At 42.6% G+C, this 26,380-nt stretch overlaps 1 protein-coding gene across 3 annotated transcripts in view; it reads left to right on the top strand.

Moving 5' to 3' along the window:
- Positions 1-1,679: 1,679 nt before the first annotated feature.
- The window catches only part of kat6a (K(lysine) acetyltransferase 6A), a 30,175-nt gene continuing 5,474 nt past the window's right edge, over positions 1,680-26,380 (top strand). Inside the window, exons 1-16 of one of the 3 annotated variants that reach the window (XM_077521263.1) lie at positions 1,680-1,931; positions 3,259-4,613; positions 15,840-15,948; positions 16,662-16,777; positions 18,986-19,067; positions 19,319-19,433; positions 19,581-19,897; positions 20,758-20,870; positions 21,658-21,773; positions 22,149-22,290; positions 23,048-23,209; positions 23,428-23,521; positions 23,990-24,221; positions 24,882-25,077; positions 25,166-25,873; positions 26,016-26,274. In XM_077521263.1, coding sequence (XP_077377389.1) covers positions 3,939-4,613; positions 15,840-15,948; positions 16,662-16,777; positions 18,986-19,067; positions 19,319-19,433; positions 19,581-19,897; positions 20,758-20,870; positions 21,658-21,773; positions 22,149-22,290; positions 23,048-23,209; positions 23,428-23,521; positions 23,990-24,221; positions 24,882-25,077; positions 25,166-25,873; positions 26,016-26,274 — 3,436 coding nt within the window. In that variant the 5' untranslated portion in view covers positions 1,680-1,931; positions 3,259-3,938. Of the gene's footprint in view, positions 1,932-2,136; positions 2,251-3,258; positions 4,614-15,839; positions 15,949-16,661; positions 16,778-18,985; positions 19,068-19,318; positions 19,434-19,580; positions 19,898-20,757; positions 20,871-21,657; positions 21,774-22,148; positions 22,291-23,047; positions 23,210-23,427; positions 23,522-23,989; positions 24,222-24,881; positions 25,078-25,165; positions 25,874-26,012; positions 26,275-26,380 lie in introns of those variants that run through there. The other 2 variants (XM_077521261.1, XM_077521262.1) reach the window with 2 other exon arrangements.

Below are 26,380 nucleotides of genomic sequence, written 5' to 3' on the forward strand. Positions count from 1 at the left end.
ACCGCAACCATGACACTTTAATTTGATGATCACTTTGTCAACCCATAGCAGCTCACCCTCTCACAACAGGGGAAAACTCATGTCTAATTGCTCCCCATAAGAGACTCTACATCACGTCTCTGTGGACTGCCATGAAGCGGATTTACTCAAAAGCTGCAGATGATTCAATTTTCACCTGGGGGGTTTTCAATATTTACAGCTAATTGAACAAGAATGCTGTCAGTTTCCAAACGTTCCGTGTTGATGTGAAAATCGTTTTGCGTCATTTTATTGCTGTGATTTGTTTGGATTTTTAATTATTGCCTCACTATTGTAGTTTCGTAACTTAAAGGGCAAATCAATGTGGTGTTTTAGTCCTTATTAATATGACACCACCTCATTTAATCACATTATCTTGTTTTGTTTTTTTTAATTCGTTTTTGTACAAATAAATTAGGTCAGAACTTGCAGGCATGTTATGAATTTAGGAGAACCCTAACGACAATTTATGTAACACAAACAATACTATATATTCACATGTTTGTTCTCCATATTTATGATCATAATTAAGCGCTGACCTCTGCTACGGTGAATTCAACAAGACTTAATTAGTTAGACCTATTAATTTTCTACAATATGCCATTATTATAGTTGCGGGTAAGCTGTGGCCCGGTTGGACGCAGCTTGTAGTCAAATGCGTGACACATATACAACCATTCACAACCACATTTACATCTACAGACAATTTGTGTCAAACAAAAGGCCCTGGGGCCCGATGTGGCATGCTCAATCAGATGATGTGCCTATTCCATCGTTCTTGTACCAAACTTGCAAATTTTCATCAATTTTAATAACACTTGAGATGAGTGTGAGTTTTGTTACCAAACACCAATTTAAAAAATAAGTTGAAGAAACTATTTTCATTGGCTTTTGGTTTCTCAGCTATTTATCCATTATCACTGTAAAATGGCTATAGAGAAATCCTCAATGAACCTTGCATGTTTTTTTTGTTTTGGAATGTGGAAGGAAAACCACATGTGAGCATGGGGATAACATGCAAACTCCACACAGGAATAACATTATAAATGTGTTCTCCATTTAACATTAATATATTTATTATAGTCCCTTAAAATATATATCATTCTCCAATGTAGACTTGAGCATCTTATGTTGAACATGAATGACACTTTGGTTAAACATGAAACTCCTTGTCATTTAATGAATAAAACAACGCATAATTGTTTCTTCAGTGGAAACGCCATAGTGTTAGGTAATCGATACTATACATCAGTACAGTGCAGAGAGACAAGTGGGTGGCATGCTTTTAAATGTGATGCAACACTGTAGATAGCTGTTCCATTTAGATCCTTTCAGGACTGAACGCATGTGTCAATCTTCCTGTTACAACTCCAGAGCTGCCACAATAGACTGCAATGTAGCGGGAGGTCTCACTTTCACTACCCTCTAACGTTAAACGCGTGCTCATTGGCTTTGATTTGATTTTCTCCCCCTGCAGCCGCGAAGAAAAATGCAGACGTTCCCTTGAATCATCTCCTGTGCGGCTGTGGCACAACAGAGACTGTGAGATTACCTCAACTGCCCCCCCCTCCCCTCCCCTCCTTTCCACCACCACCATCACCATCTGTCCCTTTCTTCCATTTCACGTGCCCAGGCAATATCCATAGCCCTCTCATAGCAACAGCGCGCCGCCGCCCCCACCGTCTCGCTGTGAATGTTTCTTCCCCTGGATGTTCGCCTCGCACCATGCAGACGGTCCCTTGGCCCAGCCTGACGGTTCAGTGTTACCCCTCCCCCACCGCCGTGCTCCGTTTCACTCAAAGATGGCGTCGGCTCGAGAGCCTCTGGTCTCTGGCTGCATTTTTAGGCTTGTTGTTGTCTCCGTTTTGCGCGGTTTTGGTACACTTCCCCCGGCGGATCGACACGGGATTCCGGTGAGTAACAGCATACGGGGGACGGAGGGACTCCGCGGTCTTTCGTAAACAGCGTATCTCGATCGGAGCTTCGACCCCCAACCCCCCCACCCCCCCGCAAACCAGAACCGGAGCTCGGGCTTTTCGGGGGGACCTCGAGAGGAAGAAGGAGAGAGGGGTACGGAGGGCTGCTGAGCGCTGAGGAGGGCGGGGGGGGAGGAACGGAGAGGGGAGCCGAGGCCTAGCCACTCGGCTCCAGCGGCCTTGTCTCTACCGCACCGCAGGCTGGCGGAGTGTTACGTGGGAGGGAGGCTGGCGGCGGAGGGCGGACGTCAGCGAGGTGGGGATCGCTTGTTTGGGACTCGACTCGTCGAAGCGGTCAGCGGATCCTCTGCCGTGGCTAAGCTTGAAAACCGCGGGTCCCTCAATGTTAAATATGGTTTACGATGTTTGGCTACGATACCTTAATTCCTGCACTTGCCCGCTAGCTGATATGGCCGTCAGCAAGTTGCATTGTGCCCAATACAAGGCCGCGATCTTACGTTAATAAGAGAATGACATTCAAATTGAGATTATTAGCTGTGGTTGTTGCGATGCCGTCGCGGTGGCTGGAAAAGAAGGCGGTGATATATTTTGGGCTTCTGTTCACGCTAGCCGTGTGTTTGTCGCTGTTTATGTTTTGCCTGGACAAGTAACGTTAGTAACACAGACGTAACGTTAGCACACTTGCTAGCTGTTAACGTTAGCTTGCCAAACAACAGCGTTTAGCGGGAAGGCTTGTTGTTACACTCTTGGCTGCTGGTAATAGTGAGAGTAAATAAAACAATAGGAAACACTTGAGTGATGTCGGGCAACTGATTAAGCCTTGATTTTTATTTTTATTTATTTTTTAAAGCTTAGCTGCCCCTCGGCTAATGTTTGCTAACAGTGTGTGTTTTGACTGCATTGTATTTCAGTTCCCAGCTTACCAACAACATAAGCACACGGCAAACTTTATACTACACATGTAATACCTTATTTGACTTTTTTTTTATTTGCTTCTACGAGCTAAAATAGCATGTATGTTTTTGGTGGTTATTACATCTTACGGTATGTATGTGGTGGTAGTGTTCAATCTGGGAACATTTGGAAAATATGATGGAAAGTGTTGAGCGTTCTGAAACATACCATGTTAGTCGAACTCATTGTAAGCAGTGCAAACAGGAGTTTTGTTTATATACTGTACACAGTAGTTAATGGTGTGCCACTGTTTGTATAATCCCCCCCTCCTTTGGTTGCCTGTGTGTCACCTGTACTTATTATGTAAATGTATTTTAACAGATTGTCTTTTTTTACTTATTCTATCCAGGGTGGTGCAGCTGAAGTCCAATAAACATGAGGGTGATCAGCCCCGTCCCGTCTACTCCGTCCTGTTGTTGAGAAGCCAACACTGCTGGAGTTGAAGAACACAGTGAAAAGAAAAAGGATAAGCGAGAGAGCAAGGGACTGTGGAGGCAGGGAAACCTAAAGAACTAGAATACGTCACAAACACCCGTACAGACTTTTGTTGCTCTACCATGAAACTCATGTCTTGGAGAGCATGGCCATTTTTTGCAACTTAGATTGAGAATTTGCTGACTTTACCAGTGACTGTAAACTGACTGGTTTATTGTCTACACATCCTTATTTTTTTCCCATTTTATTTTACAATTTATGTTGAAGAAAACTGTTCCTACATTAATACCAGCCTCTTCCCTGCGACTGAGGTGGGCGGGCCTGATTTTACTGGGTGGAGAACTTGGTTTTGGGATTTGTGCTATGGTCAGCTGCTTACTACCGCGTTGTTCATACTCTGCTTCAGAGGGAGTCACTGTGCGGCCCCAAGACAAGGGATAGTAAGCAGAGGAGGAAAAAAGTACAGCGAGAAGCAAAAGAGGCGGCGGCGCTTCGGCGCAGGCCAGGTGTCTGTCTTTGGCCTGTAGTTCACATTTTTTTGTTTGGTGATTGTGAGAAGGCCCCAGGGCCTCCGCGCCCTGAGAGACTGCAGTCATGGTGAAACTGGCCAACCCCACATACACCCAGTGGATCCTAGAGGCCATCAAGAAGGTGAAGAAACAGAAGCAGCGACCTTCTGAGGAGCGCATTTGCAATGCTGTCTCTATGTCCCATGGTCTGGACCGCAAGACTATTCTGGAACAGTTAGAACTGAGTGTGAAAGATGGGACCATCCTCAAGGTCACCAACAAAGGTCTCAACTCTTACAAGGATCCTGACAACCCTGGGCGCTTGGCTCTTCCCAAGCCCAAAGGCAGCTCTGGAGGAGGCGGCAGCAGCGGTGGCGGCGGCGGCGGCGGCAGCAGTAGTGGCACTAGCTTCCAAAGCCATTTGGGGAAGAGACCTGGACTTGACTGGAACAAGTTGATCAAGCGGGCACTGGAGGGCCTCCACGAGCCTGGGGGCTCTTGCTTGAAAAACATTGAGCGCTTTCTCAAGTGCCAGGCTGATGTGGCAGCCTACCTGTCGGGCAGCGGTTCCATGGGGCCTGGCATCTTCCACCAGCAGCTAAGGGTGGCCCTCAAAAGGGCGGTGGCCCATGGACGTGTGGCAAAACAGGGTCCACTTTTTCAGTTCATCAGTCGCAGCAGCTCCCACAATGACGGCACTGGGATGGTATCCCTGGAATCACTGCCCCCTGTCCGCCTGCTGCCTCATGAGAAGGACAAGGTAAGATTGCAACTGTTGTGTATACATGAAGCACACACTGACAAACATAAACACTGGGACATTCAGTTTTTATTTACTCATCAGCACTGTGTGGAAGGGTAAAAAAAGAAATATGCATCTGTACTGATGGTTAGCACTTGTGTCACATGGCATTTGTTGCTGCAGTTTACTATATTGTGTGAAACAATGTGAATTCCAGTTAAATAAGCATGCGGCTTGTCATTTTAACGCTTATGCCCGTGCGAACGATTAAAGTGTGATGCTACTTTGTTAGATGTCTGGTGGGTCAGTTGTTGGCAGAGGTCAACAAGGGGGAGGAAGTCACATGGCTCCCAGCCAGTTTGGAGCGTCTGCAGCTCTGTCCTCTGTCTGGACACTGTTGGAACAAAGAGAACGGGAGAAAAACAGTCGAGCAAAAGAGAATGTCGGACTGCGTAGTGGTGCCATATGAGGCTGGATGATGCAAACCACAAACCTCCGAAAAAGAGAGAGAGAGAGAGTGAGAGAGAAAGAGGCAGAGACATGGAGTGAGAAGAAAGCGAGAGAGGCGGAATGAGCTGTAGAGCGCGGGAGAGGCAGACATGCAGGCGACAGAGGAGAGCGGGAACACACCCACTTTTGTAACCTGATCAGAGAGACAGAGAGAGCAGCCGGTTACTAACCTCTGCTTGGAAGGGCCAGCGACGTGTACACACAAATGTCCTGACTATGAAATACAAGCTATGAGAACATTGTAATCCACGCCCTTAAGCAAACTTTGGCGGATTTTTTATAATTATAAAATCACAATTTCGATTTCATCACAATTAAAAAAATAATAATATGAAATAGATATTAAATTATTAGTATTGAATAAATACTAGGCTAGTAAGGCTACAGTCATTAGTTTGTGAAGATGAACACTAATAATAAATACCTATTTTAAAGAAAAATGTTAATTATAAAGCAGCAAGACTATAACAAAAGTCAACAGTTATGTTTTCTAATGTATTTGAAATAGTGAATGTCTTAAAGTGCACACAACTTGGCTGGTATAAAGTCAAGGTTAATATTGTAACAAGTTAACAACCCTTGTGAGTAGATCGCGGGTTACGTGGTTTCCTATGGTGTGACCGGGCAAAGTGTGTGCGCTACTTGACTACAGTGATTGGCTGTCCAATAGGCGCAGGCTGTATGGCTGTAATTTTCAGTCAGTGGCAGAAAATGAGCTGACTGTCAAATTGTGCTGAATTGCTCTCGGTTGCGATCAGACGATTCCACAAAAATGACAGATCGTCAGCCCTGCATATCATCACACGATCTAATATCGTCACATCGCCCACCCCTAATGTCTGGTACCACAAAAAGTGTATGAAGTGAGTACATGGAATGCCTAAAAGCACCGTTTTTGGCAGTACAATGCCATAGCTTGTTAAGTGGTTTGGTTATCAAGACAACCTTCAGAAAATGTCTCGTTCACCTCATAAATTCAACTCTTAGGAGCTGTTTTTGTTGTTTCTGATATATTGGTCCAAATAAATGACCCTTTATGAATAAACTGAAGAAACAAGGGTGGTCTAATTTTTTTCCCATGGCTGTATTTTGTAGACATGCTCTGATGTATTATGTTAGGCGGCATGAGCTGATTGTGCTTTTAAAGCAGTCTGTAACACACAGTCCAGTGTGATCGCCCTCCGTCTTCATAGTCTTCCTGTGGCGCATCATTGCCATATAGCCTCGCATGATCGCCTACAGTTATGATTTCGTAAGGAGAAGAGGAACGAGAGGCTTTGAGTGAAGTCGGGGGAGGGAAAAAAAATCAAAACAAATGGCTAAGCACCAGCTCTGACCCCATTTGAGAGATCTGCGTACTCAATTCTCCGATGTTTGTGTCAGAGTGCACTATTCAACGAGATCCTATACCCGTCTCTCTATCCCCCCCCCTCATCCTAATAGGGTGCCATTGCCAGGTCACGAAGGGGGAGGTGAACAGTGATCGAAGTCAACCAGGGGTCATGGATATATAGACTCCAAACCTCATTGCCTCCCTGAGCACCCGTTAGCAGTATGAAGCTTTGGCCATTAGGTGGGATGGGCTTTGACGTGGCGCCTTTGTGCGGGGAGCTGTGTGATTACATAGTTGTGTGCATGAGGTTCATCCCATCATAATAGGCAAGAGCGATCTCCCTGCCCTGCGATTGCCCTCTTTCCAACAGCTGGACCGGGGTGAACCAGAGTTCTCGATGTCGACGTGCAGTGTCACGGTGAGGACGTGTGAAAAAGCCACTTGCACACACACATGCAGTGACTTCCCTCCAATAGTGCCACTGACCATGTAACTGGATTGGCTCTTTCATTTGCTCTGCAGCGTCTGCTTGCTTCTGGTTGTTGGTGGTGATAAAGCTACATGGGGCTCCATTGTTTATTATGAACACTAATTGATATAGTTACCTTGCATAATCAATTCCACTTATTGGACTTAAAAAAAAACAAAAAAAAACACCTGGTTGTTCATGGTTAAGACATTATTTGCCATCTGAGAGTGAATGCACATCACCCCTCAGATATTGATTATATGCCTTAAATGCTTCCCGCCATTTTTTCCTCTTTCCATACACATCCCAGCTACACAATCGTATTAGTCACAAGAGAGTAGTTGGTGTGTTTACCGGTAGGATGGAACCATTTTGTGGGTTGGATTTGCAACACAGGAATGTTGGGAAGGTGGCTTAGTTGGGTGCCAAGAGAATACCTTCATCAAATTTACTGTTGCTGTTTTTCTGTCGAATATGCATTGGAGTCGATTGTCTTTCCCAGGAGAAACTTGTGACAGTGTTTTTTTCCAACTGCCATCATGCCAGAAATGGTTTTGGGGAACTGTTATTTTTAGCACTATATTAAATTGGTTAATATAAAATATGCTTTTTGGCTGTTTGTTTACATTGCATTTTAGTGCCTGAAACACAAACATTGCAAAACAGGTTCACTTACATAGATAAAACAGTAGCTTTTGTAGTAGTAGTAGTAGTAGTAGTTCTTAGTCGTTTTCCTTTTGTTTTTGAAAGGTTTCACATACTGACATTGTTAAACAACTCAATTAATACAGAGCTGCAAAAATACCACAAAGTAATTTGTGTGCCATGTCAAAACAATACACACATACACCACTTCCTCTTCTGTTGTTCCACCATTGCTCTCTTTTCTAAAACACCAAGTATTTATTTATTTATTATTTTTAGTTTTAGGTGGGAATGTTGATTTGGTCACACATTTCACTTTTGGTTTGGTTAAAAAACAAACAAAAAAAAAACAGGGTGTCAAACTGATTTTAGCTCAGGGGCCACATGGAGGAAAATCTACTATCTAAAACAATTACTTCATAAATAAAGAGAAATAAAATAACTTCCTTTTTGGTCCCCTATAAAGCTCAACATGCATTTTTTTCCTTAAATTGTATGAAACTAATGGCAATTTTCTATGATCTTTTTCCCATTTGTGCATAAAATGCATGTTTTGCATAGAACACAATAAAATGAACTAAAAATAACAAATATACAGTGGCAGCAGGAAATAGTGACTCCTTATCAAATTGTGGTTGTACAATGAAGTGCAAAGAATTAGATTGAATAAAACAGTGATTTAAGTAACATAAATAGTTACCGTTTAACCGGAGTTTTAACAACACAAGTTGGTCATCTTCTTCTTAAATTGTTTAATTCAACTGTGGTGTCTGTCTGGACACTGGGTGACACCCATGTAATGACATACTTGACAGAAGAAAACTCAAGAAGATGAAATGATGACATTATGTTGAATGCTGTAGGCACTGTGCTCCGAAAAAAAGAAATAAAAGAATGATTGTTGAGAACATGGACCGGAGCCGAAAGTCTGACCGATTGGCTGACTCTGTCCATGACATGCAGTAAGCTTCTGTTCATTTGTTGTAGGCTAGGGCTGGGGGTGGGGGTGGGGGGTCGACCACAAAAAATGGTCAACTAATATTAACTTGCCCCAAGGCATTGCCGGTACCATTGTATACCACTGATTTGAACTGTGGTCACCCGTGTCTAAGGCAACAATCCACTGCATTGCCCAACTGCAAGGTAACGTGTTTTTAATCTTTCATCGCTGGTTAAAACGTAGCTTATTGCGATCTGCGATCAGTTGATCCGCAGCGCATACGCAGCCGGTGTAATTTGAACAAGCTGATAGAATGGAAACAAATCGGCTTCGCCGCCGGAGCAGAGCCGCAACGTACACGCATGCTAATCCTCAAATTTCTTGATTTGGCTACAACTCTCAAGATTTTGTTTCCCATCATTAAAGGGAAAAATGAGAGACAGTTTTGAGAAACCACAAAGTGACAAACGTGCCACAAAGTATAATTATAGTGTGCTGCTTTGGCGATTCTGTCAGACCTCACAGACAGAAGAACCAGAGACATTTTGCGCCAAAGGGGGAGCAGTTAACTCTAGCTCTACGACAACTGTGACATTATGACATTTGGCATGGGAAATGCATCTCTGTGAGGCCTTGCATATGGGATAACCTCTCTACCCCACAAATGGAGTCAATGTGGTACACAGCTGTGGAATTGAAGCTGGAGAGCAGCGAGCCTGCTCCATTTGATGCAATTATTTAGGTCTGTGACAGTGGTTTGCCTGGGTTTTTAAGCAAAATAGAAGGGCTGTCACTATCATTGTTTGTATAATCGATTTTTCTGTCGATTATTCCATTGATTGCCAGAATAACCGGATAACATTTTCATCCATCTTAGCCGTTTTTCCTCACAAGGGTCGCAGGGGCACCGGAGCCTATCCCACCAGGCCTCGGGCAGTAGGCGGGGTACAACCTGAACCAATATAATTTCTTTAAAAATGACCTATATATCTCATCCATCCATCCATCCATCCATTTTCCTGACCGGTTATGTCTCACAAGGGTCGCGGGGGGTGCTGAAGCCTATCTCAGCTGGCTCTGAGCAGTAGGCGAGGTACACCCTGAACCGGTTGCCAGCCAATCCAGGGCACACACAGACAAACAACCACACACACGTACAATCACACCTAGGAACAATTTAGAGTATTCAATCAGCCTGCCAAACATGTCTTTGGAATGTGGGAAGAAACCGGAGTACCCGGAGAAAACCCACGCAAGCACGGGGAGAACATGCAAACTCCACCCAGGAAGGCCGAGGCCCGGACTCACGTCAAACTCACGTCCTCTGCACTGGGAGGCAGACGTGTGAACCAGTCATCCACCCTGCTGCCTGAACAACATTTCTTGATGGGACTGGTCCCTCGCCGAGGACCTGGTTGCTCTGGGTGACCTTGCCAGGGGCATAAGCCCCAGACCACTTTGCGCCAATGAACATTGGGACACACAAACCCCTCCACCACGATAAGGTGACTCGAAGAGGGGTGCAAAGAAAGCAAGTCTATTGAATCGGATTATTTAGCAAACTATTGCTTGAAACACAATTCTAGGTTTTAAATTGACAGTACAAGTAATGTTTTCATCAGAATATGGGACAAGTAAATTTGCATTGCATTTTTTTTTCCCTTGAATATAGTTTTGTTTGTATATTAGTCGCCGGGTTTACGTGGAGCCTTTTTTTTTTTTTGTCATTCTGATTGAAATCATTACAAATGATCTGTGGTCAGTTGTTTACATGTGACATGGTCCATTCCGATCTGACGTTTGCATGCGCCACTCCGGTAATCAGATCAGTCGTTGGTGCGACGCGCGGAAATCGATGTAACATCACATGATTTATCAAGATGGATTTCATTTGAGTAGTTGGGATAGTTTTAACACTTATCTAAGTAACTTCTTGATTTAAAAAACAAAACAAAAACAAGTTCCAAGTACTTAAAAACAAGTTCTCCCGTCGCAGATAAGCTCTTGGTAAGATGATAACCATTTTAAAGTGCATTAATGACAACTTCACGACTCAACACACACAACAGAGCATGTGCAGACCGGACGCAGTCTTGCTATTGTGATTGAAGTGTTTACTGGGTTGGCAAAAGGACTATACCACCCGTGAATCCAAATGAAAATCCTTTTGGTCTTTTCATTCCAACTCACGTGTTTATAGAGCATTTTCATTGCGTTTAGTTATCTGGATCCATTTTGGAGTACATGGCTCCATGTATACCCGGATAGTAATATAGTTAGAGCAAATAGAAATGTGACGACTGTGCTTATTAGCACTCATTTTACAGGGTGAACCCAAAATATTCTACTTGTAACACTAAAGTTTCAGGTTAGGGGCCAATTTGCTCCTAGAAAAAGTTAGTATGTAAGTGTGTGTTAGTAGTAACTTGTTTAGAAATCCAAAAAAAGAAGCACACACCCAGGATTTATCCTTTGATGTGCAATAATTGGAGGACGCTTAAGACTCTTCCAGCATATGTTGAGGTCTGGCATGATGCCCGGCATAAGGACAGATCAAACTCAACACTTAGATTCTAGAGGCAGGTTTTTCCCAACAATTTTGGTTACATTTCAAAATGTCCTTGTCTTAACAATGGCATTCCAACCACTTGTTTGGCAAATTAACGGTTAAATACAATTTTGAGGTGTTCGTGTTGTCTTGTTTCAAATCGTGTCCTGTAAGTGATCAATGAGCTTGTGTTAAGGGTGCAGCTATGAGAGAGGTGTGTGTTTGGAGGTGGGAGGATTGATGGGGGTTGCTGAGATTGGGTCCCCATTTTAATGAGATCCTTGACTTGAGACGACAAGGACAACAGCACTGTTTTCCTCTTGTTCATGTTTTGCTTTTATTATTTTCCCCCTTCTTCTTCTTCTCTCTATTGTTCCCTCTCATTGGTGTCTCAGTATAGTGTCATTGGATAACAACAGCCAGTTGCTTAAAAAGAAAACCAGGCCACCTCTATTTTGTATTCTCTCCACATACAGACAGTATGACAATGTGAAGTGGAGTCTCAAGAAGCTATTGGTGAGCACTCAGAAGTGTTTATGTGATCCTTGAACAGAGGTTGGCAACTAAGTTTGGCCCCCGGGGCAGGCCAACATTTTTTCCCTAACAATCCAATCACTGTTCGAAAATGCATTTTTGTCAGACCAACCATGTGTTTCCTACTAAAAATAGCTTATTATTGGATGCCTGTGTATACTGAGTACAGCCACCTGAATAGCAATGTAGCCCACAACAAGAATGTGTTATAGCAGTGCTACGGCCCAACATGCTGTACAAAATTACATAAGCAGAAGCACACTGTCCTAAAATCTTCTGTGCATGGCTGGTCAGCGGGTAATTACCTGTTTGTGTTTGTCCAGATGTGTGGTACTCAAAGTAGCATTGAGGTGGTATTTCAAGCCTAAGTCCACCGGTTAATATAGCTAACTGGAAACTAGTGATCGTAAAATTAAGCTTCCTGAAGAATGGAGCTTTCCCGCTAGTTGGATTGCTTAGGGCTGGGTATCTTTGTGAACCTGGCGATACGATACGTACCTCGATACACAGGTCATATGAAATGTGCGGAAATTGGTACTAAAAAGTTACTTTTTGAGTAACTGATTTACTTTGACAATGTAATCAGGAAAATAACTAGATTACTTTTTGAGGAGTAATCAGTAATCATATTACTTTTCCAAGTAATCTGTGACAACACTAATCGTGGGACCCCGGTACCACAGCATATCTTCTATTTCATTTATTTGTGCAAATTAATATGAATGCTTCAGAGAACAAATCAATCCAAAAAATAAAATTTATTCATGTGGTCAAGCACCCAAAAAAAAAAAAAGATTGAAAATGATCACTCACCATTAGCTACACATTTTCAACACGTATTACCACGCTGAGAAATGAAATGAAACGACGAGCTGGATGAATGAATAACCACAAGCATACAGTGTCGTAACGTTGTGTTATTCTATGATAAATAAAGTTGTTAGCACAGACACAGTGCTTTTCTGCACATTATTGGGCGTAATAATCTGGAGATAAAACTTCACATATGTTAACTTTTTCAAGTGTTTGGTTTGGGTCCCTGTGAACGCTCAGCTCTCGTCTCGGTCGTGTAAAATGCAGCCAAAGGAACTGTGCGTCGTATTTAGTGACGTCATCCGCACAAATCGAGGTGTCGTTTGTCATTGATCGCATGATTTTCTTGGAATTGACACAGGCTCTGAATCAGGGCTTCATTTGGCACGCCCACTCTTGCTCGAGACGTCAAATGCCAGCCATGTTGCTTGATTCCACTGGCCTGTTGATTTGTATAAAATGTACTGTATAATTTCCAAAAGCAGGGCTATGTTGAACTTTTAAATACTGACCAGAGAGTAAAATGGTTCCCAGGAGGAATTTGAAGATTGTATTTCAATGCTTCAAATTCCTTGTCACTGTGAGGGGATTAACTTTTTTTCTTTTTAAGTATCTGCTTGGGATTTATTTACAGTGGCGACTGGTAACTGAAACTGTGCTGCAATGTGTGGCGCTTATACAAGATGTCTGGAAAGCTGTGTTGCTGGATCAGTTTGTTTCCATCTGTACAGTTGGCCCACTTGGCACTGCAGTGACAGAGTTACATGTCACGAATGACTGAGGTGTGGGTAGAGGTGCAACGGTTTCAAATTTTGGTTTACGATTATGGCGGCACGGTAATCGAGTGGTTAGCACGTCCGCTTCCCAGTTCTGAGGTCTCCGGTTCGAGTCCAGGCTCGGACCTTCCTGGGTGGAGTTTGCATGTTCTCCCCGTGCCCGCGTGGGTCTTCTCCGGGTACTCCGGTCTCCTCCCACATTCCAAAGACATGCATGGGAGGTGAATTGGGCGCTCCGAATTGTCCCTAGGTGTGCGTGTGCGTGTGAGTGTGGATGGTTGTTCGTCTCTGTGTGCCCTGCGATTGGTTGGCAACCAGTCCAGGGTGTCCCCCGCCTACTGCCCAGAGCCAGCTGAGATAGGCGCCAGCAGCCCCCGCGACCCTTGTGAGGAATAAGCGGTCAAAAAAATGGATGGATGGATGGATTACGATTATAGTCTGAGAAAAAAAATGTGGTTTTACGCTTTTTCTTAGACATAAAAAAAAAAAAATCACATCAGCATTCTTTGAAAATTTATATTTTTAACAACAATAACTGCAAATGAATAAAAAAAAAAATAGTTGCCTTTTAAGACAAATACAGCAGAGGCTTGTATGCTCTTAAAATAGGGCATGGACACTATGTATAAAAAGTGGACGGTATGTACCCTCTTTCTTTAATTTAAAAAAAAAAAATAATCTTTCATGTTTCAATTTCTTTCCATTTCAATCATACTCACAGGTGAAATGTTCGTCCACAGCCTTGACACTGGTGATTTGTGCGGTTTACCGCTACACATATAGGCATTTTACAGCCAAATGCCGAGATACGTTTCTTGGGTGTACCAATATGGCTGCCCCACGGCTTGAAAAGTATCGGCCTATGGCCTATCCAGCAAGCGGCTGTGAATGGGGGGGGGGCTTGTGGGAGCTTCCCGCTCGGAGCCCCGGGGTTGGGGAGGCTCGGTGGCGACGGAGCGATGAGCGGTGTGCCGTTGGTTCCCGACGGCGGCGACTTGGGCCGAGAGGCCCAACCGTCGCGCGGCTCGCTCCCCACGGTGTCTCCTCCTCGCTCATCGCCGCCGCCGCCTTGCTTCGACCTTCCCTTTCCCCGCGTACACTCAACCTGGTCCAGGCCGCCTCGGAACCCAGCCGTCGGGTACGCAACTCTCCCCGCGTGTTCAAAGCTGAGCCCTGTGTTTTTGTGCCCTCACTAAATGGACCGTGTGGTAACAGAGGAGCTGTTGTGAGCGGAAATAACCGGTGTTGTTGAACGGCTGCGGTTAGATAATTCTGACGTTTAAAAACCACGGTTAATCGTAAAACCGGTTAATTGCTGCCCCCCCGGGTGTGGGTCTCTTACCTCTTCTTACTTATGGAATTTGTGTTCCTTTTGGCTCACCCCACTTTTTCCCCCCTGACTTTGAAAAGCTTCTGTCAGACTGTCGTAATTGTTATGCTAATAAAATTACACCAATTTGTTTAAAAAGGTAGTTATCAGTACAGTACTTGGACAATTCTGTGTTGTTTTCTTCTGCAACTACAAATTGAGCATTTTACCTTGCACATTTAATCTACCCTTGTTTTTGCCACTTACTCTTTACAGCGCTCTTTTAATTGTGACCTCCTTTTCCTGACACCCATTCTCAATACCTCTCTCACCATGTGCTGGGCTGGCTCGCTTAGTAGAGGTGGGGTTAGTGGAGGCAATAAGGAGGTGCCCAAGCCTGAAGAAAATTAGCCCAATAAATCAAGCTCCTGCTTCTGTCTCCTCCCTGCCAGGACCTGATCGCTGCCCCAGCCTCTACTGCCAAGCAAGCACATACATACGTAAAGGAGTTCAAGCAGCATTGAAAGTGGAATTACACTTAAACAAATATTAACATAACAAACGAATGTGTGTACCGGCAGGCTAAAATGAGAATCTCCTTCAGGATGTCTTCTTTCACCTGTGTACAAAGCTGGAATGGCTGTTTGAGAAATGTAATTGGGCAATTTGTACTGCCTGTCAAAGGTCTGCAGCATTTCCTAAATGTTGTTTTCCCAGCAGTGTTGAATGGCTGAATCTCTTTGGCTATAAAGTGAGTAGTATCGGCGTGGTGTTAATTGCAAACGGTCGGCAAATGGATCGCCCTACATGCCGTGTTTTTTGTTACCGTCTTAAAAAAAGTGGTTGGGTTGTTTGGGCTTTAAATGGACTTGGAGGCTCGTTGTCTTAAGACTTTCTTCATAAATGCGGCATAGTGGTTCGTTCCCACTGTGGCATTGGACTTTGGAACTAATTGTTTGTATGCGCTTCAACTTTCTGTAATTGTAAAACTACAGTCAGCCTAAAACTTTTGCTTTGAGTATTCCTTCTATCTCTCTTTGACACTGTTGTGGGTGTGTATGAGTCACGCCTCCCACAGCCGCAAACAAGTTGACAGGAAAGAGAACGAAGCAATAAGTTACTGAATGTTGATGATGTACGTAAACAACAAACACACATTGTAAATGACAATTCATCGAGTCCAGGAAAAAAATGTCTATATTATTTTATCGAACAATTAGTGGATATAGTAATTATTGGCTCATTTATCAGAGCAGTCATCAGGGTTTCTTAAAACATACAGCAGCGCTCATCCCTTTGTTTTCACCTGTATATTGGCCCCGTAACATTTACCTGTGGTCTTTACTTTCTCCATCTTTCCCTTCTAGCCGGTGGCAGAGCCCATCCCCATCTGCAGCTTCTGTTTGGGGACCAAGGAGCAGAATCGTGATAAGAAGCCTGAGGAGCTCATCTCCTGTGCAGACTGTGGCAACAGTGGTAAGTGTGAGTGAGTGAGCGCGAGAGCGAGAGAGACAACAGTGTCAATTTATTGTTTTGTCAAAATAAATAACAAAATACCACTATCAATAGCTAAACCTCTGGCACTAAAAGAGTGTACTAGGACTGGATGTCTTTTCCATCCATTTCGTGTCACTTCAGAATGATATTTTGCCAAAAATGGTCATGAGCAAGCTATGGTAGCCCATAAGTAATTGAAAAATGGCAACAACGGCATGATATAAAGGTGGGCGTCGGACTAAAATTTAGCTTTGACGTCTAGTAGAGGGTTGCAAAATACCATCCTGCAAATGGCCCCCCGGCCGGAAGTATGAGACCCCTGGTTTAAAGTGGAGATGCACATTGAAAGCTAACACTTTCACTTCCTCCACGGTGTAACCAAAGTGTAATCAATCTCTTGACTATTGTTGCTAAACAATATTATCGTCGAGAGAGAGTGTCCCCGCTTCATCTGCAGCAGGTTTCTCACTGGCTGCTCATCAAGCAAAACCAAAGCGAAGGTCTGACACCATGTCAGCTGTTTGAACGCCGTACGAGCAAGTTGGAATTAGTGAGCAACTTGAGGAATGTTCCAAATTCCAAATGCATCTCCTTTGCTCCTTTTACAATGATTTAAGTGGGTTACCAATGTCAGTCAGCAGCCACAAGACAATGATGTACGTGTTTGTGCTTGCGCTTCTACCTCTCTGCAGGCCACCCGTCCTGTCTCAAGTTCTCCCCAGAGCTCACGGTGAGAGTCAAGGCACTGTGGTGGCAGTGCATCGAATGCAAAACCTGCAGCAGCTGTCAGGATCAAGGAAAGAATGCGGTGAGTGGATGAGCAAATATGGCAAAATGGCAGATGAACAGTGCCAGTGAAGGCTTTGTTCTCAAGAGCCAGATAGAGATGATGGTAGACATACTGTAGCTGTAGTTGTGAGATTGTGCTATTTTTGTCCTCCTTCATTGGTATTCAGATGTATGAAGTGAGACATCACTGTAATTCAAAAGACACAACCAAGCGCTTTTTATGTTCAAGTTTTTTTCTGTTTTTTTTATCACTTCCACAATAGCTTGATATATCAACAAGAAATGAAAAGATTTTAATGAATGAACAAACGGAAACTGTTATTTGTTAAATCAAAAATATCCAGTGCAATTATATAATGAACCAGAGGTGCAGGTTTATAACTATTTCCACTGCCAGTGTAACAAAAGGCTTACAGTGGGATGCACAAGTATGTGAATTGTTTGGAATTTCCTAAGTTTCTATTTTCTGCGTAATTTGTCATAAATTGTAATCTGATCGTCATCTGAATCACAAGATTAAACAGTCTGCATTAATTTACATTACACAAGCATTTTTTTTTTAAATAAATAATATGTAGACATTCACAGGATATGGAAGAAAAATTAAGTGAACCTTCCTATTTACAATTTGAAGCTATTGCTGTCTTTAAAAAAAAAAAAAAAAAAAAAAAAGTACATGAAAAAAAAACACAACTGCAGCCTTTTGTCGCAAGCTCATGCATGGTAAGCATGCACAGTTACATGCGCTCGATATAAGCTCTTTGTTTTTCAGTTTTCTTGGAGTCTGAGCTGGAGTTTGTGCTGCACTCGAAGCCGGCCTCAGTTTCTATCCCAATTATGTCGTACGCTAGCTAACACAACACAACACTACATATCCGTGGTGCTGAGCATGACGTCACTCTACAGCTCCCCCGAGCACTCCACACTAAAGGAAGGTACCGGCTGATAGGCGTGGTCGCAGTTAAAAAGTTAAGGCTCTCTTTGTACTCATCTGGGCATAAATCTTTGACATTTTAAACGCCACAATGCACCTTTAATTAGCGATTGAACTTGATTTCTGGGCGATCTTGTGTTGTTGACATTGTTGGCAAAACTTTGCAAACACCCGCAACCAGAGTGATTCAAGCAACGTGTCAAGTCAGCGGTCACGTCACGACAAGCTGCCAAGAACAACTTCAAAATAAAAGCGACTAAGGCACGAATGTCAGCATATTACCTGTGTGGCTGCTGCGCCCCGTTTATGACGTCGTCCAAAAGCTCACCGCTTGCACATGTATCTCATTATGCCCTCTTCATCAAAGTGCGATGGGAATTCACTTTGAAGGAATGTTGACTGATAAACTTATCACTATTCTGCGAGCATGGCTGCGTAAACAAAGGCATGCGGCGAAGCTGTTGGGGAAAAAGTGGGCGTGTGTTTAGTCTGCAGTGGAGGTACGAGGATGCGTCCTCACTCATGTATGTCACACACGACCAGTTGGTTTCTTGGGTTAGGAGGGGCTGCTGCTTCCAGAACAAGAATGAGTTGGAATGCTCAGAGGTGGGTGAATGGAAGAAAACAAAAAAAAGTTGAATTTATCATTATATCATTAACTGTGCCCTTCAGGAACACTTGTTTGTTCTTGTAGACCACATTTTATGACCACTTTAGTCTGAAGTTTGAAGAAATTTAAAATTATGTACCTTTACCTCCCATTGTAAATAGCTAAATACTGAAATCATCATGATCTCCTATCATTGTACTTACAAAGTTACATTTTGGCATTGAAATCTGGGTCATAAATCATAAAAAAACAAAACAAAAACAATGAAAGAATAAATTTACCTTTAACAACATTTAGTGTGCACATCTCAAATCATAATTAAAAGTCAGCAATCGGTGCTTGACTCCATTGTTACGCTGATTGCGAGCCGTGCACAAAGCCTGGACGCAGATGTGATGACATCATCAACATGTGCCATATAATGACGTCATCAGCATGTGCTATGGGATGATGTCATCAACATGTGCTACCGCCCAGCCCTTATTCAAAGCTTTTAATCTGTCCTATGAATGGCAACAGGTGGATACACATTTGTACAATTGTAGCATGGACGATCATTTGTTGCTGTGAATTTGGAAGGAAAAAAAACATAACTAATTACTGTTGTGGGTTTAATCAGGCTCTGCTCCCTACATAATATATGAATATGAGTCATCAATACATGTTTGTGTGTCTGTGTGCAGGACAATATGTTATTTTGTGATTCATGTGACCGGGGCTTCCACATGGAGTGCTGTGATCCTCCCCTCACGCGGATGCCAAAAGGTAAATAAACAGAACTGCCTCTTTAACTTTGTACCTGTGGCTTTATTGCATCTTTACAGCCTCCCATAAAGTCAATCATTCATCTAATCTGCCTCAAAGAGTAGGTGAGACTTGCATTTCTAGATTACATCCACATTAAATCTAGAACATAGTAATCATGTTCCATGTGTTCCTCTGCCTCTTTCACTTTCTCAATTGAAGTGTAAACAAGTCAAATATATACCTGCTTTCCTTTCTTGTTTTTGACCCAGGCATGTGGATTTGTCAAATCTGCCAACCAAGGAAAAAGGGAAAGAATCTTCTACATGAAAAGGCAGCACAAATCAAACGACGCTATAATGCACCACTTGGGCGTCCCAGGAACAGGTACGGAAATACCGTCACCTTCTGAAGAGCAACCATTTTTAAGTCATACCGTTTTTAATTTGCTATACACTGACGGGGAACTTCACAGACAGGATTTTATGACCACATTATGAAAAATTCTAACTCGACTCTTCAATGTCTCCCCAGGCCGGGACGACCCTTCAAGAAACTGGGCGGCCGTGCTCGGCGGAAGCGCTCGTCCTCGGCTAATTCCTCATCCAGCTCCTCTTGCGAAGGTTACCCTGGTGATGACCGACTACTTTTCTCGATGCGGGACGGTGACGACCTGACACAGAGCAGCCTTCGCTTCAACAACAAGACCAAGGGATTAATCGATGCACTCACAAAATTTTTCACACCATCGCCCGAGGGTCGCAAAGCACGTCAAGAAGTGGTGGACTACTCGGAGCAGTGTCGCATCAGAAAGAAAGCCAATCGCAAGGGAGATGGAGATGACAGGGCGGGTATGTTGACTATTTGGTTCACATGAATTGTCGGCTGTTGTTTGTTTATTATATATTTTTTTTTATGAGCATTCATAGTTTATAGTTGGGGGGGGAGCTTTAAAAGTGACAATATTTGATACCACTTTTTTTTTTCCTCCAGATTGACATAGTACACCGACACCACTCGTCCATTTTATACATGAAATTTCTATTAAACCAATGGCAGATAATTTTAAAGATCTTTTGTTAACTTCTGACAGAAGGCAGAAAAAGTCTGTGCAAATGAGGATTTAAGTTCCAAATAAAAACAAAAACAAACTCTCAATTTGATTCATCAAATAAAATTGACAAACTCCATGCCGAAGGCCCAGAGCCTGGTCTCGAACCCGGGACCTCTGAACTGTAAGGCGGACATGCTAACCAGTCAATTCAGTGTCGCCCTTCCTTACGATTGCAAAGTAAATCAATGCAATTAATTGGAAGTGACGAGTAATTTTCATGAACCTCTGGTCGTGTCTAGGGGGCGCCGCATCTGTTTTTGTCAGCATAACAAATGAAAAACCTCTAAAAATCGGTATAAATTTAAAGGCGGATACATTTGGAGAGTTTTTTGTTCATTTTACAAGGTTAATATATTTTATTTAAACACACACAGTACACAATCCAGTTCTTATTTATAGTTATTTTAGTTTCTTTTCTAATCTACATGGGATCTTACAAAGGGCATGACTCGTGTAAACCATAACAACATTCCCATGTCTTTCATAATACATAATATTTTCTTAAGGCTTAAAGAAGCTCAGTGACTGGTTTGTGTGTCTCTTTTAGAGTTTTTAACTTTGCACATGGTTTATATACTTTGTTTTTGCCACCTTCAGACAATCAAGAAGGCAGCGACTGGCGCGATGAGGACGACAGACTGCCTGGACATGAAAATCTAACAGAAAAAGACATTGAGCTATTCAGGCACATCCAGGAGCTTGCATTACAGGTATGCAATTGATGAGCCAAAATATACATGCAGAATGATTCCCAGAGATGGGAAAAGGGGAGACGAGACAAAGCATATGATGGGACCCTCAATAGGGGGATACACTCATGTACAATGTGTTCTTTCTGGAGTAACGCCTGAAATCAAGAGAGTCGTCAAGAGTCAGTTAGCTAGGCAATTATGGAAAAAATAATTTTAGTTGATATGGAATTCATTATTATTCAGTGATTTCAAACCTTAGTATTTACCTTATATAACTTGAAAAGAACCAGATAATTATTGTTTTATAAATGAAAGTAAAGTCAAGTCAGTCGTAGTAGTTTCATTTAGTTTTCATTTTCTTAAAAGCATTTTCCTTTGTATTGTATTTTATTCACAAAAAAATCTTTTTACTTTTTGTTTGAGTTTGTTTTGTTAGTTTTCGTTAACTATAACAACCTTGCTGTGAGCTGTTGGAGCTGATTTTTTTTTTGTTTTTTTTTTGGTGATGATAGAAAGATGAAGGATTTAAAGAATAAGAAAACTTTTCTAATAGTTAGAGTAATGTCGGTGACTTGGCATTGCCCAAGTGTGTAATGCGGTTTGACATGTCCAGCATCAATAAAGGAATGACTTTTGTCTTCTCATTGGCTTCAAATTCAAAGTTGCTGAGCAGTTTGTTAGTGCTCCTGTTTTCATTTTTAGCATTTTGTGGATACACAGCAGTGTCTTCACGCTACTTGCAGTGCAGGATGTAACCTTTCCCCTTTTCTTCACTTCTTTGCCCTACCTTGGTCACCCCTCACAGAAAGTTGGGGTTACAGGTCCACCAGACCCTCAGATGCGATGTCCATCAGTCATTGAATTTGGAAAGTTTGACATCCAAACCTGGTACTCTTCTCCCTACCCACAGGAGTACAGCAGGTGTGAATAATATTTATATGTATTTGCAGCACCCTCAAGTTTTGTGTTGTTTTTTTAACGTGTTTTTTTTTTTTTTGCACTAGCCACCTCAGTTTTGTGTGTATGACTACCCTCCAGCCTCTTACTGTTAATTTTTAAGGAGCCTTCTTATGTTAATTAATAAAACCACAAGTACCTATTGAACAATGTAATGTTTACTTTTTTTCCCCATGAGCTCTGCCAATTAATTTTTGAAATGCTGTAGTTATTTTTCGGCAAGATTGCAATAAAAATTGCTTTTCTGATGCTTGCAAAATATTGCTGTAAGAACAAAAAAAAAAAATACATGGACCTTTTTGACCAAATTATACCTTACATTTCTTTTTTTTTTTTTAGACTACCCAAACTTTACTTGTGCGAATTCTGCTTGCGCTACATGAAGAGCCGTAGCATTCTCTACCAGCACATGAAGAAATGCAACTGGTTCCATCCTCCGGCTAATGAGATTTACAGGAAAGACGACGTCTCTGTGTTTGAGGTACACACTAACACTGATAGAAGTCCGAATATCACCAGTGGAATTAATGGACAGTCAGCATGATGAAGGATGAGGGATGACACTGCTATAGAGCAGTACATCACTATCATTGTTATTAGGTCTCTCTATTTCTCTCCTCTCCCTCCCAGTCTTGCTACACGTAATTAATTGTAGTCCCAAGTCGATTCCAAATGAGGAGCAATTAACTCTTGACTGATTAATCAATCTTTAAACCATCCCAGCTATATCACTCGCACCAAGACAAAGGCATTAGTGCAACAGAAAATGTCACAGCTGCTTTTATGGTTACGTAATTAAATCAAAATTCATCTTGACACCATGTTCCAGTTAATGTACATTTGATTAGCTTTTAGTAACATTGATTAATAAAACAATACCAATGTTATGTTCCTTTACCATGTGTACGTATTAGGATTTCGTAAGTTATCAACTAAATTATGTTATGCTGCTTCTAACTACATCCACCATTTCATTCACACTGAAGCACAATACTGTCACCCTGATGTGACAGTTGTGTGCCATTCATCCTGTCCCTTTGTATTGCACAATCTCCTATGAGACACTTGTTGAAGTTATTTCCTAATGCCGACGCCTCCCTTGACTTGTTCTTTACTACTGTCAAAAACAATGTGGGACTTTACCCGAGAATATTGTTCAAGAGGGTGAACAGGCATCAAGGAGGAAGTCTTCTATTTTGTTACGCTCAAATCTGTTCTCTCATTAATCATTTTGAAAGGTCGATGGAAATGTGAGCACAATCTACTGCCAGAATCTGTGCCTGTTGGCCAAGCTTTTCCTGGACCACAAGACCCTCTACTATGATGTGGAGCCCTTCCTTTTCTATGTTCTCACACAGAATGACAGCAAAGGTTGCCACCTGGTCGGCTACTTTTCTAAGGTAAAACTACAATACTATCAACATTCACTGTGCTTTTGAAACCCCACTTGCCAGTGAGTTGTTTGTAGCAGTTGCAACTATTGAAATGACAGTACTCTGCCAAAAGAGCATTTAGTGAGTTTACACATTTAACATCAAAGCCAGTTGTTTGCACTGAGGCTTGCACCTTGAAGTGACCATTATTATTCTCTCATGATGGAATACGTCTGTCTTTACAGGAGAAACACTGCCAACAGAAGTACAACGTATCATGCATCATGATTCTTCCACAGTACCAGCGAAAAGGCTATGGACGCTTCCTCATTGATTTCAGTAATAATCTCTTTTTGTTGCACATAAACAGCACAAACAACTGACAGAGAAACTAAACAATAACAATAATAAACAACCTTCAATCTCTAATAAAACTTAATATTGAGGCACTTGATAATGCACGCTCACATTGAGTTCCTCCCTCATATTGCCTCAGTTCACAAGCATAATACATTCCCCTTCATCTGACCATTAGTGTCGATTTTAAACATAAAAGGGCCAAAACATTCCTTATGAAAATTAAACTGTACGAAAAACTAGCCACCAGATGGTGTTAGAACTGCACAAATGGAAATCAACTTGACATTTTTTTTAACAGAGGTGCTGCTTTTAATATTGTGACATGACGACGGCAATATTGCGGCAGTTTCAACATCGCATTATCACTATATTGTTGTTATCGTTCCATCCCTACTAGCTACTATGTCTAATTCACCATGTATTTTAACACGTGTTGCCTCCTTACAGGCTACTTACTATCTAAACGTGAGGGCCAGCCTGGATCACCAGAAAAGCCTCTCTCAGACCTCGGTCGGCTGTCCTACATGGCCTATTGGCGGAGTGAGGTTCTAGAGTGCCTCCATCGGATCCGTGAACGGCAGATCACAATAAGACATCTCAGCAAACTGACCGGGATTTGCCCCCAAGATATCACCACAACCCTGCACAGCCTCAACATGCTTGAGCAACGAGGAGACAGGTTAGAGCACAGAATCTGTCACACTGCATGTAGTTGCCTCATCAGATTAGTCCACAAATACTCTTTTTTTTATTTATTTATTTATTTATTTTTTATTTTATTTTATTTTTTCCAAAATTGTGAGTTTTTAGCAGTTTTCAAAACCATTCCACCCCCTTTACTGGACTGTCATTTACTTTATAATGAACATGAGTGCAGGACTGTAATGACTAGGGGTGTGAATTGCCTAGTACCTGACGATTCGATTCGTATCACGATTCACAGGTCACGATTCGATTCGATACCGATTAATCCCGATACGAATTTACAAGTCGATTGTTGCGATTTTTTTTCATTCAAATTTAGAAAATACTAATCAGTAAGCTTGTAGAGTGTAAGATTTATATGAAAATGTATTATTTATTTATCTGAAATTTCAGTCTTATAGAGGTTGTAATCTGTTTCATGTTTGAACAGCATTAAAATAAAATATTAAGGCTTAATGTTCCGTTCATATAACATTCTTCCATGCTCAAGGTGTGAATCCTAAAAAAAAAAAAAAAAAAAAAAATCCATTCTGCCGATTATTGAATCGATTCGAGAATCGCGCGATGTAGTATCGTGATATATCGCCGAATCGATTTTTTTTAACACCCCTAGTAATGACGTATGCCTTGTCAGGATGGTCCTGGTGCGACGAGAGAAGCTGATAGATAACCACATGGCTCGTCTCAAGACCAGACCACGACAGCTCGAGGTTGACCCAGAGTGTCTCCGCTGGACTCCTGTAATTGTAACTAATACCGTGGTTTCTGATGCTGATGAGGATGAAGATGAAGAGGACGATCAAGAACCAACGGTGGATGACCGCAAGGAGGTAAGAAGCATTTAACAGATTATCACACAATTGCCATGCATTCTTAGAGAACCAACCTTGATATATGTTGCTTCTTGTTTCAAAATAGATCAAGCCAATTCACAAGCTACCATCCATGTCTTGGCACATGCGTCAGGCAAAGAAGCAGGAAGAAGAAGAAGAAGAGGAGGAGGAGGAGGAAGAAGAAAGAAAGGGATTCCTAGGCTTTCCTGTCAGCCAAAGTTCCCCAACATCCCCTCCCGTCCGTTGTCCACCTGCCCCACAGCCAGCACGTCCACCTCTGCCAGCAAATGGCGAACGCAGACCCCGGGGTCGCCCACCCAAAAACTGGCCTTGGGGTAAAGGAGTTAAAGATGGCCAACGAGTTGGCCGGTCACCTAAGGTCCGCCCAATGGATGAGGAGGGGGAAGAAGATGAAAGGACAGATGGAGGTAAAATTGGCTCTGCGACCAGCACCCCCTCCCTATTCTCACTAGAGAGGAAAGTGGAGTCCACAAGCTTTCACACAGTCGACATGGCCCGGCACCCCACCATAACTCCCACCCGAAGAGGGCGCCCTCCCAGGAAAAAGAGAGGCCCCAAACAAAGACAACTGGAGGACCCGAGTGAGGGCCTGGCACAGCTTCCCGGGGTTTCCAGGCTAAATGATTCTCTTCCCATCAGGAAGAGTTGCTTCAGTGATAGTAGTGAAGAAGAGGATGACGATGACGACGACGATGATGATGATGAGGATGAAGAAAGCAGGGCTTGCTCCCCACCCATACTCACAAAGCCAGCCATGGGGCTCAAATGCAAGGTACAAAGAAAATACTCATTTATTTTGAGTGATAATTGTGACAATAATAGCATTTAAAAATGTTTTAAGTAAAATTCTATATAAAAAAAGCAACAAACTTGTAAAAATTTAAGCTCAATTTATTATCTGCTTTTCCCAGAAGCCGTTGAGGAAGCGTCGTTTTCGTCAGCGCAGCCACCCGCACAGCAGTGTGGTGACGGAGACCATTTCTGAGACCACAGAAGTTTTGGACGAACCCTTTGTCGACTCTGACTCAGAGAGGCCCATGCCGAGGTTGGAGGAGGAGACAACCCTGGGTCACCCTTTGCGCCGCTACCCTCCTGCCCGCTCTGCACTTAGGTTGTCAGACCCTGCTCCCAAAAGGGGCCGGCACTGCAACCTCTCCGATTCAGAGGACGATGGTGGGTGGAATGGACCTTGTTGACTCTCCGATAACTGTGTTTATACAGGGGTGTCTAGATTGCTTTATGTCACACCTGTTGGTTTGTTTATTTATTTATGTATTTA

Source organism: Festucalex cinctus, chromosome 5 (genome assembly GCF_051991245.1).
Source record: "Festucalex cinctus isolate MCC-2025b chromosome 5, RoL_Fcin_1.0, whole genome shotgun sequence".
Taxonomy (NCBI): Eukaryota; Metazoa; Chordata; class Actinopteri; order Syngnathiformes; family Syngnathidae; genus Festucalex; species Festucalex cinctus.